The sequence below is a fragment of the Aedes albopictus genome, chromosome 2, assembly GCF_035046485.1.
Source record: "Aedes albopictus strain Foshan chromosome 2, AalbF5, whole genome shotgun sequence".
Classification (NCBI taxonomy): Eukaryota; Metazoa; Arthropoda; class Insecta; order Diptera; family Culicidae; genus Aedes; species Aedes albopictus.
In genome coordinates this window covers 473,418,948-473,436,574 of record NC_085137.1, presented here as the reverse complement: position 1 = coordinate 473,436,574, position 17,627 = coordinate 473,418,948, and the positions used below count along the sequence as shown (strand labels likewise).

At 39.3% G+C, this 17,627-nt stretch overlaps 1 protein-coding gene across 25 annotated transcripts in view; it reads right to left on the bottom strand.

The window, feature by feature from the left end:
- The window catches only part of LOC109414816 (calmodulin-binding transcription activator 1), a 634,609-nt gene that overhangs the window by 58,960 nt on the left and 558,022 nt on the right, over positions 1 to 17,627 (bottom strand). For all 25 annotated transcript variants that reach the window (XM_062854066.1, XM_062854068.1, XM_062854075.1 and 22 more), the window contains one exon: positions 9,830 to 9,897. In XM_062854066.1, the coding sequence (XP_062710050.1) occupies positions 9,830 to 9,897 (68 nt within the window). The remainder of the gene's footprint in view (positions 1 to 9,829; positions 9,898 to 17,627) is intronic.

Here is a 17,627-nt window from a genome sequence, read left to right as displayed (position 1 = left end):
AATAATGTGTAATGTGAAAATTCGCTTGATAAGATTGTAAAACAAAATAGAAAGATTACGTCATAAACTTAATTTAGGAAAAACATGAAAAATTTAATCACAATTTTTTAAGCTTTCAGAGATTCTTTGTGCCATTCAATAGCTCTGTCTGGTACTACATTGAAACATGTTATTGAAACTTCCTAAATACTTTGTCAAGCTCCAATATTCTGTAAGAAATTAAAAAACCTTTCAGATTTCATTATAAACATTAAACTGCAATAAAGTTCATATCTATTATCTAGCCATGCTCAGAAAAGATAAAAAAAATAATGTATTATTAACGAATTTTTATCACAGAGAACAGACATCCAGGCTAGAACAAATTTCATTCGGAAAGTTGTGTAACGATTTGAATCTTTACTTGAGTAAGGTTGCAAACCAATACACGATGACAACAGTAACGCCACCAAACACCATATTGCCACAGTCAGTGGTGAATTGAAACATTTCAAGTGGTGAAAAACCGATTGCAGCGCCACGCTATTGCCACTTGTGTTGCCGATTTCAAATGGTCGAAAAATTTCTTACACAGTTTCGGAACTGGACTTGGATGTCTGTTCTGTGTTTCTATTTCTGGCCCGTCGACTGGTATGCAGTTTCACCAGTAGTGGCCCGCGGCCGAAAAAGGTTGGGCAGGCCTGCTGTAGAGTACTACGGGGCAAAAGTTCGCACCGTAACAGACTTTATCAAATGACTACTAAACAAAAAGAAAACAACATCGTTTTTTCTCGTTAAACGAGTCCTTATCATGTTACCTTTGAAACGTAGTACTAGATTTTTTCACGTTCCTTTTGAAGTGCTAGTAATACAATTTTTAATACCAGTACTCAAATGCGAACTTTTGCCCCATACTGGGGGCAAAAATTCGCAGTGTGCGGGGCAAAAGTTCGCACGTTGTGAAGGATAGTTTATTGGCGTGAAGTTAACTTATATCATGTTAATTCATGTTCTTCCCTTCACTCTAGTCGCGAAATATGTTTCTTTCTATTCATGACATTACACACCAACTAAAACACGGCCTGGTTATCAACTTTTTTTGTATACAGTGTATTTTATGAATACTTCCACAACTATTAACTAAGAGTTTTCCTTTCCAGCGTTACTGAAGTTGTCAAAATACATTGTGGGGTAATTATAGTGGTAAGTGTTACACAAAACACTTGAAAAAAACTAATGTGCTGCAAACCTATTGATCGGGACTGTAATTTTAATCTAACCTCCATTAGTTTGGTGATGTATTATTACTGTGAATTTACAAACTGAGCTATGAAAGACCCCAGAAAAGAAGATCAACATAATACTCTCAAAACTTTCAAAGGATAACACGAGTATGGCGACAACATGTTTCAAAATGTATTTCATCCATTTTTATTTATTTTTTTATTTTCAATAAACGAACACAATGATTCCCTTATCATTGATCTTCTTCCAAAATTAAGTTTAAACCCTCTGTCGGAAGTATTGGAAGGATTCATACTACACATATTATACATATATAGTGATTTCTTTACGAAATCGTCATTGCTTCAAATACTTTGTAATTAAATTAGATTCAGAAATATAGTGCGAACTTTTGCCCCACTTTCGAGGCTTTAGTAATGTTCCTTCCTACAAGAAGCACGGGAAGTTTTTTGTTTATTCGACTGCACCTCTCAAACTACTATGGAATGACGATTCTCCGACATCAAGAGTGTATGTAAGTCTTCTTCTTTCAGTCATTGCAAATTCTTATTCCAAAAGGTCCAAAAATTACATCAAAACAGCTAGACACACTTTTTTATGCATAACTCTGCTACTGCATAACGAAATCGATCCAATTTTTATTGATGAGCAACTGACCTGATAATGTGCCGAACCCATACAGGTCTGCTTTGGTTCTTAACTCGTGCGATGAGAAAGACCCACTGCGAACTTTTGCCCCGTGCGAACTTTTGCCCCGTATTACTCTAAGGTTTATTGCGTGACACGCCCTGGGAGCTCCTGAAGCCCCCTGATCCCTTGAAACGCCTCTAAGACCCCTTAAAATGCACCTGAAGAGCCTCAAAGACCCCTGGAGCCCTCTGCATCCAACTGAGATGGCATTGACACCCTCTTCACGCCCCTGAGACTTCCTGAAACCTTCTGAAATACCCCCGAGACCCACTGGAACCTCCTGAGATCCCTTGAAGCGCTTCTGAATCCCTCAGGAACTGTTGTAAACGACAAATAACAACAGCGATGCTTTCGTTTCCAATCCGCAGGCACGAAATCGTTACCATCTCTGTGCTTCTCCTTTATTCAATCTAAGTACAACCATATTTACAATTCATTACCATCCTGATTTGACTTACAAATTTCGCTCCACTGAGCTGTGTGATAAACTTCGACGATGTATCTACTCCAACAAGAACTCCCCAGACACCTCTTGGAACGCCCTTGAGACCCTCTGAAGCTCTGGAAAGCGCCGAAGCTCCCTGAGTTGACCACGAAATGCTCCTGAGACCACCTGGTACCACTTGAAACCCTTTGAAACGCAGCTTGAACATCGTCTATGTTAATTGTTAAAAGATTTCTTCCTGAGGTGAATAACTCTCCTCATAATCCTACTGATCTGATACTAACTTTAGTTTCGAACTAATGGATATCTTCGCATCTTCCATATCGCCCTCAACCGTTTGCATGATAAAATTTCATACCAACTTACCACCAACCGGAGTGAGTTAGTAGAAACACCTACAACAAAATAATTAACTACCGGAGGACGAGAAGCCAACCCAGCTCACACGCAGCTCTTTACTTCCGTTTTCCGTTGAAACACTCATATACAATAAAGCCACACATGGATTTGTGCACGCCTTAAAATAATAATATAGTTGTACACTTCGGAAAACAAACTTTTTCCCTCGCCCCTCACCCACTTTCCAACAATTTCTGTGTGAAAATAGTTGCTTCAGTCTCCTCTCCTTTTGCCGTTCAATCCTACACTCGCACGATGTTCTCCACTCTGGCGGCAGCCGGAAATAAATTATGATATGCGAGTACGGAGACTCCGAGACCGGGGAGTGTGGAATTTCTTCGGTATGTACCCCGTACCTAGGTGCCGTTGGAGCGCGTAGTTGGCACCACACGAGCAGGACCCCAAGTGGGTACGCAACTCGTACACATGTGAGCCAACAAGCAAGCGAGAGAGAAGAGGCGTGAAATTATCCTCTAATTAATTCTCGGAAAAGCATGCTGAAGCCGCCGTCGTCCTTCATTAGCACTTGCTAGTTCTGTGGGTATGTGGTACGTGAAAGTATGGGCCTTAGAGGTTCATGTGCGTCGGTTGTTTGAGGCGTAAATTGGCTGGAAATAAGTGAATTTGTAGGAAGCTTGAAATAACTTGCTTGTGCACTCGGCTAATGGTGTGAAAAATTCCGGTTATTGCTTGTCGGTCGGTCGGTCGTCCGTACATGAGGCAAATTGCACCCTAATTGGACGTTTGAAGGAATTTGAATGAAGGCACACTTGTTGGTATATTGAAATGTGAGCGATCAATGGGTTTAAACTTTGTGATTTACATGAGAAAGTAGAAGTACTGGACGTTACCTTGCAATTTTAACGAACCAGTAAAAAAACATTAAATAAAATTTCTGCAATTGTTATCTGAGCGCAATTTTTGGCAGATATGTGAGAAGATAAACTTAACAATTTAAAAAATGATAAGCTCAACTGTTGAAGGTCAACTTCCTAATTCAATAGACAGCTTGATGGCATTAAAATTGTGCCCCTGTCAAGAGCTTTTTCACGATGCCCCCGAGATCTATTCATCTTCCGATGCCACTCATTCACGTTGACATAATTTCTGGTGTAAAGTATAAAAAAGCACCCCGAAACTCCATTGAATTAAGCTTGTACCCACCAAAGACCGCCCATATATTATCTTCCAGCTGTTTATATTTGAGTAATATCGCCATATTTCGTTGGTTCGAAATGACCCACATAAAATACGCGACGTGGACGACGGCATTGGGGATTACAAATGAACGTGCGTCGTCGTCCTCTCGCTTGGTTCGAATGACTTCCACCAGGCGATACGATGATGCATGGGGGTGTGGCGGAGGAGGACTAATAAGCCTTGTGTCAGCTTTAAAGTCAACTCCCCGGTAATAAATTGCCCGAAGAACTGGAGTGGGGTATGGGCTCGGCATGTTTGAATAAGATTGTGCTCGGGAAGAGGAGGGTGGATGAACGAATTATGTACGTGCGTAGGTTTTGGTCGCCTCTTCGGCAAGATATTGCAACGTGCGAAATAAAATGCTTAAAATTACACACAACAACAGCGGGATGATCATAAACAGTGGCGAGCTGGGTGGAAGAGCAAATGGTTTTTGCGAGCAAAAGACAAATAATACACACCATAAAAATCATTTTGATGGACATGGGTCGACAAATTTTGCTGTGAGCTCAACTTCGTCTTGCGTGTAAGAGAATTCTGAAGAAAATTTTAAAAGGCCATCTTGAATAAATTGTAATAAATAAATAAAATGATTCTGACGATGGAGAGAGTTTAAAAAGAATTCTGGAGAGAATCCTTTCAGGATTCTGGAGAGAATCCTTTCAGGATTCTGGTGAGAATCCTTTCAGGATTCTGGAGAGAATCCTTTCAGGATTCTGGAGAGAATCCTTTCAGGATTCTAGAGAGAATCCTTTCAGGATTCTGGAGAGAATCCTTTCAGGATTCTAGAGAGAATCCTTTCAGGATTCTGGAGAGAATCCTTTCAGGATTCTAGAGAGAATCCTTTCAGGATTCTGGAGAGAATCCTTTCAGGATTCTGGAGAGAATCCTTTCAGGATTCTGGAGAGAATCCTTTCAGGATTCTGGAGAGAATCCTTTCAGGATTCTGGAGAGAATCCTTTCAGGATTCTGGAGATAATCCTTTCAGGATTCTGGAGAGAATCCTTTCAGGATTCTGGAGAGAATCCTTTCAGGATTCTGGAGAGAATCCTTTCAGGATTCTGGAGAGAATCCTTTCAGGATTCTGGAGAGAATCCTTTCAGGATTCTGGAGAGAATCCTTTCAGGATTCTGGAGAGAATCCTTTCAGGATTCTGGAGAGAATCCTTTCAGGATTCTGGAGAGAATCCTTTCAGGATTCTGGAGAGAATCCTTTCAGGATTCTGGAGAGAATCCTTTCAGGATTCTGGAGAGAATCCTTTCAGGATTCTGGAGAGAATCCTTTCAGGATTCTGGAGAGAATCCTTTCAGGATTCTGGAGAGAATCCTTTCAGGATTCTTGAGAGAATCCTTTCACGATTCTGGAGAGAATCCTTTCAGGATTCTGGAGAGAATCCTTTCAGGATTCTGGAGAGAATCCTTTCAGGATTCTGGAGAGAATCCTTTCAGGATTCTGGAGAGAATCCTTTCAGGATTCTGGAGAGAATCCTTTCAGGATTCTGTAGAGAATCCTTTCAGGATTCTGGAGAGAATCCTTTCAGGATTCTGGAGAGAATCCTTTCAGGATTCTGGAGAGAATCCTTTCAGGATTCTGGAGAGAATCCTTTCAGGATTCTGGAGAGAATCCTTTCAGGATTCTGGAGAGAATCCTTTCAGGATTCTGGAGAGAATCCTTTCAGGATTCTGGAGAGAATCCTTTCAGGATTCTGGAGAGAATCCTTTCAGGATTCTGGAGAGAATCCTTTCAGGATTCTGGAGAGAATCCTTTCAGGATTCTGGAGAGAATCCTTTCAGGATTCTGGAGAGAATCCTTTCAGGATTCTGGAGAGAATCCTTTCAGGATTCTGGAGAGAATCCTTTCAGGATTCTGGAGAGAATCCTTTCAGGATTCTGGAGAGAATCCTTTCAGGATTCTGGAGAGAATCCTTTCAGGATTCTGGAGAGAATCCTTTCAGGATTCTGGAGAGAATCCTTTCAGGATTCTGGAGAGAATCCTTTCAGGATTCTGGAGAGAATCCTTTCAGGGTTCTGGAGAGAATCCTTTCAGGATTCTGGAGAGAATCCTTTCAGGATTCTGGAGAGAATCCTTTCAGGATTCTGGAGAGAATCCTTTCAGGATTCTGGAGAGAATCCTTTCAGGATTCTGGAGAGAATCCTTTCAGGATTCTGGAGAGAATCCTTTCAGGATTCTGGAGAGAATCCTTTCAGGATTCTGGAGAGAATCCTTTCAGGATTCTGGAGAGAATCCTTTCAGGATTCTGGAGAGAATCCTTTCAGGATTCTGGAGAGAATCCTTTCAGGATTCTGGAGAGAATCCTTTCAGGATTCTGGAGAGAATCCTTTCAGGATTCTGGAGAGAATCCTTTCAGGATTCTGGAGAGAATCCTTTCAGGATTCTGGAGAGAATCCATTCAGGATTCTGGAGAGAATCCTTTCAGGATTCTGGAGAGAATCCTTTCAGGATTCTGGAGAGAATCCTTTCAGGATTCTGGAGAGAATCCTTTCAGGATTCTGGAGAGAATCCTTTCAGGATTCTGGAGAGAATCCTTTCAGGATTCTGGAGAGAATCCTTTCAGGATTCTGGAGAGAATCCTTTCAGGATTCTGGAGAGAATCCTTCCAGGATTCTGAAGAGTATCCTTCCAGGATTCTGAAGAGAATCCTTCCAGGATTCGGAAGAGAATCCTTCCAGAATTCTGGAGAGAATCCTTCCAGGATTCTGAAGAGAATCCTTCCAGGATTCTGAAGAGAATCCTTCCAGGATTCTGAAGAGAATCCTTCCAGGATTCTGAAGAGAATCCTTCCAGGATTCTGAAGAGAATCCTTCCAGGATTCTGAAGAGAATCCTTCCAGGATTCTGAAGAGAATCCTTCCAGGATTCTGAAGAGAATCCTTCCAGGATTCTGAAGAGAATCCTTCCAGGATTCTGAAGAGAATCCTTCCAGGATTCTGAAGAGAATCCTTCCAGGATTCTGAAGAGAATCCTTCCAGGATTCTGAAGAGAATCCTTCCAGGATTCTGAAGAGAATCCTTCCAGGATTCTGAAGAGAATCCTTCCAGGATTCTGAAGAGAATCCTTCCAGGATTCTGAAGAGAATCCTTCCAGGATTCTGAAGAGAATCCTTCCAGGATTCTGAAGAGAATCCTTCCAGGATTCTGAAGAGAATCCTTCCAGGATTCTGAAGAGAATCCTTCCAGGATTCTGAAGAGAATCCTTCCAGGATTCTGAAGAGAATCCTTCCAGGATTCTGAAGAGAATCCTTCCAGGATTCTGAAGAGAATCCTTCCAGGATTCTGAAGAGAATCCTTCCAGGATTCTGAAGAGAATCCTTCCAGGATTCTGAAGAGAATCCTTCCAGGATTCTGAAGAGAATCCTTCCAGGATTCTGAAGAGAATCCTTCCAGGATTCTGAAGAGAATCCTTCCAGGATTCTGAAGAGAATCCTTCCAGGATTCTGAAGAGAATCCTTCCAGGATTCTGAAGAGAATCCTTCCAGGATTCTGAAGAGAATCCTTCCAGGATTCTGAAGAGAATCCTTCCAGGATTCTGAAGAGAATCCTTCCAGGATTCTGAAGAGAATCCTTCCAGGATTCTGAAGAGAATCCTTCCAGGATTCTGAAGAGAATCCTTCCAGGATTCTGAAGAGAATCCTTCCAGGATTCTGAAGAGAATCCTTCCAGGATTCTGAAGAGAATCCTTCCAGGATTCTGAAGAGAATCCTTCCAGGATTCTGAAGAGAATCCTTCCAGGATTCTGAAGAGAATCCTTCCAGGATTCTGAAGAGAATCCTTCCAGGATTCTGAAGAGAATCCTTCCAGGATTCTGAAGAGAATCCTTCCAGGATTCTGAAGAGAATCCTTCCAGGATTCTGAAGAGAATCCTTCCAGGATTCTGAAGAGAATCCTTCCAGGATTCTGAAGAGAATCCTTCCAGGATTCTGAAGAGAATCCTTCCAGGATTCTGAAGAAAATCCTTCCAGGATTCTGAAGAAAATCCTTCCAGGATTCTGAAGAGAATCCTTCCAGGATTCTGAAGAGAATCCTTCCAGGATTCTGAAGAGAGTCCTTTCAGGATTCTGAAGAGAGTCCTTTCAGGATTCTGAAGAGAGTCCTTTCAGGATTCTGAAGAGAGTCCTTTCAGGATTCTGAAGAGAGTCCTTTCAGGATTCTGAAGAGAGTCCTTTCAGGATTCTGAAGAGAATCCTTTCAGGATTCTGAAGAGAATCCTTCCAGGATTCTGAAGAGAATCCTTTCAGGATTCTGAAGAGAATCCTTCCAGGATTCTGAAGAGAATCCTTCCAGGATTCTGAAGAGAATCCTTCCAGGATTCTGAAGAGAATCCTTCCAGGATTCTGAAGAGAATCCTTCCGGGATTCTGAAGAGAATCCTTCCAGGATTCTGAAGAGAATCCTTCCAGGATTCTGAAGAGAATCCTTCCAGGATTCTGAAGAGAATCCTTCCAGGATTCTTCTCGGGATTCTCGCCAGAGTCCTCTCAAGATTCTCGACAGAGTTCTCTTGTTTTCTCGACAGAGTCCTTTCAGGATTCTTGACAGAATCTTTTTATGAATCCCGACAGAATCCTTTCAGGATTCTCGATAGGATCCTTTCAGCATTCTCTACAGAATTCTTTCAGGATTCTAAACATAATCTTCTCAGGATTCTTGACAGGGTCCTTTCAGGATAATCGGCAGAATCCTTCCAAGAGTTTAGGATCCTTCCGTGATTCTAAACAGACTCTTTTCCGGGATTCTTTGCAAAATTCTTCCAGGATTCTTGGTAGAATCCTTCCAGGATTCTTATCGAACATCTTTCGGGTTTTTGTCATAATCCCTTCAGGATTCTCCACGGAATCCTTTCAGACTTCTTCATAAAATTTCCGGCAGAATCCTTTGTAAGTTCTCTGCAAAATCGTCTTAGGATTTCCAGCAGATTCGGATATTTTTTAATAGAATCCTCAAGACATTCTTCCACGGTTTCTCTGAATGCTGAGTATTCTATGGTCGCATCAAACAGACCGCCTTGTAGAAGTGCGTTTTCCGCTGCAAGAGGGCTGCCGGCAGCCAATGGTTAATGCTTGTTTTTGTTATGGACACCGGGTGATAAAACGTAATTAATATGTATTTGCGAGCGTAAATCTTGTCGGGTGGAAAAAGGGATCAGGCCACGGTCACCCCGGCCGGTTTTGGACCGACGACGACGATTCGCGTGGTCAGATGATAAGTTGGAATTATGTCGGCTGTGAGTGTGAAGTTTGCGAAAGGGTTTTGGTCAGCTAGCTAGGGATCCAGCTCATAAAGATGTCTGCCAAAATAAATTCATAACTTAAGGAAGTTGGGAGAGTTTTTAAGGTGTGACACTTTTTAGGGGGTTGATTACACTTGCTTGAGATCCCTCGTCGTGGGAGTTGTCACGTTAAACGATGGAAAACGGCGCGGTCATAATTCCGTAAACATATTCCCGTCACTCCATTCCAGGGACGACTTCGTTGACGTGGGAGAAAAGTGGCTCATCAACCCTTTTTGATGGTGGTTGTCAGATATGAACCGTTTAAAATTTTTATTTTTATAGAGCCATATTCCACGGGAGCGAGCAGTTCCCACTTCCGCCGTAGGTGAGTAATGTTTTTACTACCCCGAACGGTGGCGGCGACGCGATGCCAGGATTTGGTGTGAAATTTTATGCACTTCGTCAAACGAGGTGCTTAGAAGATATGACGACGGCAGCGTTTCATAAACAATGAAAGTGAAAGCGATGCACGACTTGTTACACCAACAGGTGGGCGATGGGTGCTTTACGACACTGTATACCAGTTGGGTATTAGGTTTTATTGGGAGGAAAATTGAAAATTTGCTCCGATGCATTTCTGCTTACCTCGTTTTCACCTCTTTCGACTGCCATTCGGAGTGTTTGTCGAAGCTAATGAGAATGGCCGCGATTTCCTGTAATGAAAGGTGAGAAATGGCACTGTTTAGTATTATTGAATTCCAACTAACTGTCTAAAAAAACATAAATCAAAACCTATAATTGATAATAAATTACGAATATGATCGATTTCTTATCGCTGACTGATCCTTGTATCTTTTATTTAAATATCTTGATTGACAATATTTTTAATATATTTCTGTTCCATTTCTGTGACCATATAAAAAAGGAACGACAGTTTTGCAAAAAGTTTAATAAAATTACGAACAAAGCCAAAGATTCATTCAAGACCAGCTTGTTGCTACTACTTTCCATCCGAATGGCATATAACAATATTGTGAAAAACAACACGGATACACTTGTTGGCAACGATTTGCATCGGTTTGAGCACCACCAGAGACAAAATCGCAGATAGAACATTACCATTTTCCAAGCTCCAGCTCACCCTCTAAAATGCATGATGTCACACACAATGAGATGTAAATGTCTCTTTTGTTTGCAAAGTACACCATTTTCGCTGTCACGCGTAAAAACAACATTTTCATTTTCCTTCGAAGCTCATTTAAGGCGACGACATAACGGGTCCGGTACCCATATGGTCGCTTCCGGCGGTTAATCTCGTACGAAAATCTTGATTCGGGTAGTATGTGCATAACCCTGAAGTCACTTCTTTCACCATTTTTCCAGCGTGCACTTTTCTCGACATTTCCATTCAATCGAGGAAATTGAAAAGTATTATGACCTCGAGCACCATCACCGCCGTTTACAAAGCATATGTGCAACACTCACGGCGGCGTTGTTCTTCCTTGGTTCTGATATGTTGTAATCTCGAGCTGGGGATCTCACTCAGAAACCGGCGAAAGATACCAATTTAATTTAATAATACAAATGAACTGTTTTACATTTCCCGGTTTTCTGCTCTACTCTGGTCGTTCCTGAAAAAAAAAACTTCTCCATGAGAAAAAGACTGTTGATATCTTGCATTTACATTTTCTCCACTGCAAAATACGACACAAAGATCGTAAAAACTCGCAGATAAAAGAGAAAAAAAAACTCCACTTTTGGCTTTGTTCGTTTCGTATGAGAAAAGTGCATGAATTTTACACAATCGAAATAGTAGTGCCTTGGAACAATAAAGTATGAACCTTCCAAGGCAGCACTACCCGTTCCGCAGCGAAACTGACTTACCTCTTTTGACTTTACCACTTTATCGTAAGATAACAGATCTCATTTGGCGGTAATTATTGTCTTTGCTGAAACAACCCAATCACCAATTTCAGTAAAAATTGGCACCGGTCTTTGTATATCATAATAATCCACATATCGGTGATTAGTTTGATTGACCGCTTGTAGACAACACTCACACAAGGATTCGATGGAATAGCTGCCAGAGACTAAGAGGCATCTTCAATACGTGAGGGTTGGTGATCTCCTTTTTTTCTTTGGCGAGAATGACGCATGTTACGTCAGGTTGCTGTTCAATATAGAGAATTGATGATTACAATCAAAACCGTAGCGTAGTTCTGTGACGCCTTTGGTAAGCATCCAAATAGGCCCTCCACGATAATCGGTGATTGTTAATTTGCAAAAGTTTGGTAATTATTCATTTTTTTATTTTTTAAAGTTGGATGTCGGTGTTTCAAAGAAATAATACCCCCCAATTTTTTCACGTTTTTTTTAGGAAAGTCAATGAGAGTCACCCAAAAATAAAGCCTGTATCCGCAATATTCGGGACACAGAAACACAGCTGTAACTCTGCAATAGATACATTAAAATTGCTCAAATTTTGTCTAATAACATCTTAAGATGTGTTCATTTCACCTACAAAATTTCATGTGAATCGGTGCAGTACTTTTCGTTGTAGCAACGAAAGAGTAAAATGTGCGCCATTGAATTTTGTACAGCCCCAAGTTTTGCTTGTCAGCGCCGTAACTTATGAATTTGGCAAAGGAAATGGCTGAAATTTTGAACACAAACCTCTCAATCTACATTTGTTGCATGGGCAAAATTTCAAAAAAATCGATGCACTATCAACAATTTTATAGTCGAAACATGTTTTGCGACTGAACGTGATTTTAGCCTCTCAGACAGCAATTAGTCAGCAACCTTTATTGTTTATAGTACAATCATTGAAAGTACTATACCAATAATCATCAAATTTTGCAGGCATAATATACACATAATAAACTAGCTTCTGTCAAAATTTCATGAATATTGGCAGAGAAATTCAAAAGTTATGAATAGGCAAAAATCGCACATGAAAAACGCGAAAAATTTTCTCTAACACTCACCCCTATCAACACCAGTAGCTTTCAAACCAAGTGGTCAAAGTTAATGAAATTTTGCAAGAAAGTGTCTCTATAAGTATCATAACTGCTAACGAAATTTTATAATTATCATCACAGAACTTTGAACTGTAGCGTAAAAGAACCATCTACTATGCGAATGAAAATTGGTAATGATTGTACAAAATGCTTAAAACCACGTCTGTTTGTTTTTCATCAACAGTTAAAAGTAATGCATCGATTTTTATGAAATTTGGCACAAATAATAAACATACACCAAAGAGTTCTCAGTCAATTATTTGGCCAATTTTACCGATTCATTACAGAGCTACTGACGTACTTCTGTGTCCCGATTATTGCGGATACAGGCTTTATTCCTAAATTAATTTCTTTTATACTAGTATGTATGAGTAGCGATCTATTGTATCAATTTTCCCGATTAGTTCAATTGGTTTAACCAGATTTTTTCAAAAACTTTACCAAAGATTTCTTTTGAAGTTTATTCAAAATATTCCCCAGAAGATCTGTAGGAAATTTGTCAGTATTCATTAGACAAACCATGAACATTGATAAATAGCAGAAGGAGTGTCTGAAGAAATCTAGACTAACATTTGAAAAGGGCGGAAGAACCATTGCAAATTCTCACTTGTTCCGTCTCTCCTGGGCGTATTTCAATATTTTTATGCAAACTTTTCCCGTTAAAAGATAGAGGAGAGTCAGATCTATCTGTTACTGGTAAAAGATTTCATGAATAATGGGGAGTAAGCCTAGGAGGACAGGAGAAGCAGAAATTCGCAATGGCTGTTACGCCCTCTTCAAATGTAGGTCTAGAAATTTCTATATAAGTTTTTGTTGGAATCTCTGGAAGGATTCCTGTAGGAATTACTGAATCAAATTATGCAGGAATCTCTAAAGGGAATTCTGCTAGAACATCCGGTCCATTTGAAAATCCGGGACACATTTCAGAACAAAAATCCTATGGAATTCATGTAATATTTCTTGCAGAGATTCCAGGAACAGTTCGTGAAGAAATGCCTGAAGGAACTCCTGTGAAGAAGCACTGGTTGGATTTCTAAAAGAATACTTAAAAGTTTTTGAAGGAATCCACGTAAAAGCTGCTCTTGAAACCTCTTGAGGGTATTCTAAAAAAAATCCAAAGAGGTTTTATGAAGAAATCTCTGATAAGTTTAAAAGAATCCTTTGAAAAAGTTTTGTATAAAATCAGTGGTGCTCAGGCTGGAGGATACCGCGGGCCAAATTTGCAATTCGGGATTGACCTGCGGGCCGCATAAAACATCGATGCACAAAAGCAACAAAAAGAACAATTCTAAAGCATATTTATTAAAAACCTGAACTGTTCAGAACTTGTGTGAAGGTCAAACATTATAATCTATTGCCCTTAGTGGAGTTTAATTTAGATTCATAACTTTGGTTGAGAAAAACGTTTGAGCTTCAAATTGAAATTCAATCAAACAATTTCTCAAAAGGTTTGCTGGATTTTCTCCTGAAATTTCTTGTGGAGTTGCTCCAGAATTCTCTTGGAACACCTCCAAGAACTCCTTTAGATTTGCCTTTGGAACTGACCTGAAGTTACTTCAGGAATTCCTCATTAATCGTTTCCAAGAATTACTCCTAGAATAGCTTCCTGATTTTTCCGAAAATTTTCCAGGAGTTTCTTGAAGATTTTAGTAAATTCTTTCCATAAGTCTCTACTAAAGTTGATGAAATACTTCATCATTAAATTTCTTCAAAAATTAGATTTTTAACAATTGTTCCCGGAAGTTTTTTTAACATTATCTTCTAAAGTTGCTTCAAACTTATCGTTCAAATTTTGCTCAGGCGTTCTAGGAATCTTTTGTGTCTTGATGCAGTTAGTCCTGGAATCTTGTTTGTAGTTTCTCCTGAAAATTCTCTTTTTGTTGCTCGAGGAATTTATTCTAAAGTTGTTTAAGAAATTTCTGTTAGAGTGGCACCAGAACATAATTTCCATGCAGTATCGCCACAACTTTCTCATTGAGTTTCTTCAGGTTTATTTTCTCCAGGATTATTTGAGTTTCACTATATGTTTCGCTTAAGGTTGCTTAAAATTTTTCTCCAATAATGTTTCCTGGAGTTTCTCCAAAAATGTATCAAAAAGTTTCTCCAAAAGGGCACAGGAAACGCTTTATGAATCTCTCGTTCTGGAGTTTCGCTTGGACAATTCAAATTGGATTCGCAAGTTTTGTGTCGAAAAATGTGTGAGTCTTATAATAGAAATTTAAACAAACAGTGAAAATTAAACAATATTGGCAACCAAGCTTAGATTTGTTGAGAATTTTGTCAAACACTTCGTGCTTTGTGTTTTTATGTTCTTCGGAAAGGCGAAATGTGAAATATCTGCTCAGCGTTGCATTGGCTGCGCTTAAAAACTGCAACTAATTTTTAAATGATTCAAGATTACATTTTTAACAAACTTTCATTTGATTCGCACCACTTATACCTAAATAACTAAAAGCTGGCTTCGTGACTTAGCTGAAATGCCGAAATATTTCGGAGTTGCGATTTCGAATCTTACCAGAACGGATTGTTCTTTTTATTTATTTATCATTTAACTTGTGTTCAATACTGTGAAAATTAATCAGCAATTTTTTAGTTTGTTTGATTTCTTAATAAATTTAACTAATTATTTCAAACAATCGTTCAAAAATTTTGATTCGTTTCAAAGTACTCCGCGGGCCGCATCTTAAGGCTTGGAGGGCCGCATGCGGCCCGCGGGCCGCAGGATGAGCACCACTGTATAAAATCATTGGCAGATTTTCCAATGGAATATCTGGAGACATTAATGAAAGAATTAAATTTCTTGAGAAATCTATGAAAGGTTTCCAAAGGGAATTCTAGCAGAAAGTTCTGGAGCAAGCTCTAGTGAGCATGAAACAATTCAGGAAGGAATCAATCGATGGTCTTTTAACGTATATTTGAGTTTTTTCCTAAAGGAGTTCTAAAGTCTTCAATAGATCTTCCTGAAGGAAGCTTTGATCAAATTACTAAATAAATCTAATGATGATTGTTTTTAATATCTGGAAGAATTTCTTGAAGAATCTCTGCAGAATTTTCTATAGGAATCTATGGAGGAATCACTGAGGTATGCTATTAAAGTGTTTCAAAGTAATCTTTAAAGATATTTTTGCAGGAATCTCCATAAGAATTTCTGAAGGAAACTTTCTACAGAAATTCATTGAAGCTTTTGGTGAAACCCAGGAAAACAAAATGTGAAATAAAAGTATTGAGAAACCTTGTGCTTGTTGAGATATCAGAGTATTTAAAAAAAATAACTATGTGGGAGAGCGTTTGCGTTGGTACATTGATGCCAAGCGAAAGGGGGTAGATTGTTTGTTAATTATTCGGAAGACGGCGGCGATACAGTATGCTGGTTTCATATGATGGATTGACACTTTGCAGGAAGTTGGAGAAGTAGAAGTGGAAATATTTACTAGGAATTTCTAAGGATATTCTTATAGAAATATCTCACAAGTTTTTTTAGAGTTCTTTATGAGATCTATGCATTTCTCGAGGTATTCAGGATTTATTTTTTTTAGAATTCGTCCACAGATTTCTCCAAGAATACTTCTAGAACATCCTCCAATAATTTCAATAAAGCTTTTCCCAAGAATTTTCCTATAAATTCCTCAATATTTTTTTCTATGAATTCCACTAAGGGTTTTTCGAGAAGTTTCTCAAGGAAATTCTTAAGAAGTTCCTCCTGAGATTGTTTCAGAAATATCCCTGGTATTTCTTCTTATATTTCTACAGAGAGTGCTTTCTTAAATTAAAAAAAAAATCCTGCTGGGATTTGTTCAGAAGTTTCTTTGAGAAAATATGTTTATATCTAGAGACTTCCTCAAAATTTTAGGAATTTCTTCAGGAAATTCATCAATAGATTTTTTCGTAAGTTCTTCCATGGAGTTTTTCCAGTTCCCAGTTATTTCCGTAAAAAAAATGAAAGTTTTTTCTACAAACTGATCCTGCGGTTCAATCAGGAATATCGCCTTGGATGTCTCTAGAGTTCCCTGTAGAATTTGTTCAGATATTCCTCCAGGTTATTTTCAGAACTTCTTGCAGAAATTGCACAAAACTTACTAGATAATTCTTTAAGGATTTTTTTAAGGATTCCTTGAAAATTAATTTAAAAAAATCCAGTAAAATCCCCTGTCAAGAAATCCTTTCCAGAGATGCCTTTGGAAACTTCTGGAAGATTTTTTGAATTTTTCTTTGGTAGGAATTTCTGAACAAAGTTCCCGCAGCAATTCCTGAAATGTTCTTTTGTTTAATTCCTGGATGCATATCTTGGATAATACCTAGGGGAAAATTTGAAGAAACACCTCAAGATACTTCCTTATTCTCATAAAAAAAATCATGAGAGACTTATATTTGAGTAACTTAAACAATCCATAAAGGAATTCCGGAAGGAAACTTTTGAAATGAAATCTTGAAGATTTTGCACCTTTTTCTTGCAATTGTGTGCACCTTTTTCTTGGGTATTGTGTGAAGAATTAGCATAAGATAAAATTCACGAACAAAAATAAACAAAAAAAAAATGCAGGGTATTAAATAGAAGGAGAGCTAACCAGCACTAATATTTTGCAAAAAAATATAATAATGACGTTCACTATGGCAACGACGTCCAGGGGACGTTTATATGAGAAAGCAAAGGGAGGATGCAGAGGCGATTCAGGGATCCAAGAGGTTTTCAGTGGGGTACGAGGAGATCTAAGAAACATTTCAAAGGAGGTTGAAGGGTCGCATCAGAGGGCTTCAGGGGGCTCCAGGGAGTCCCTGGGGTGGAGATTGCGTGAGATTGTGGGGACATTGATTTATGGAGAAGGTTTCAGGGGCGTTTTATGGTGTCTTAGGGTTTGTATCTCGCAGGCATTGCAGAGATTTTTTGAGGATTTTCGACGGGTTTTGGAGAAGTTTTCGGTGGTTTGGGAGGGCCTCAGCATTTTGGAAGCGTTTCGGGAAGTTTCAGAGGATTTCCAAGGCTCAAGGGGGTTTTAAGGGGATTTTGGAAGTATTTCAAGATGTTTTAGAGACACTTTCACTAAAATCCTTGAAACCCTTTGAAACGCCCCTAAGGTTTCTTGAAACACCTCTGGAATATCTATAACCTCATTGAAATACCCCTGAAAACCCCTTTGCTTTAAGGGTGTTCCTGAAACCCCGCATGATACGACCCTAACCAGAAACGTCCCTAAAATCTCGGTAATCCCATTGAAATGCCCCAAAAAAAAAACCTAACGGGACGCCCTTTATAAGCTCATGAAATCCCCGAAATAACCGTTTTGAAACGTCCCTGAAGCCCATAGCAACCCCTTTTCTCTTGGGCTCCCTAAGAACTTCCGGGAAACTCCCTTGGTGTCATCTCAAACGCCCAGGAGCAAGAATTATTCCCGCAAATTACGTATTCTCATAACAACTTCAACTTG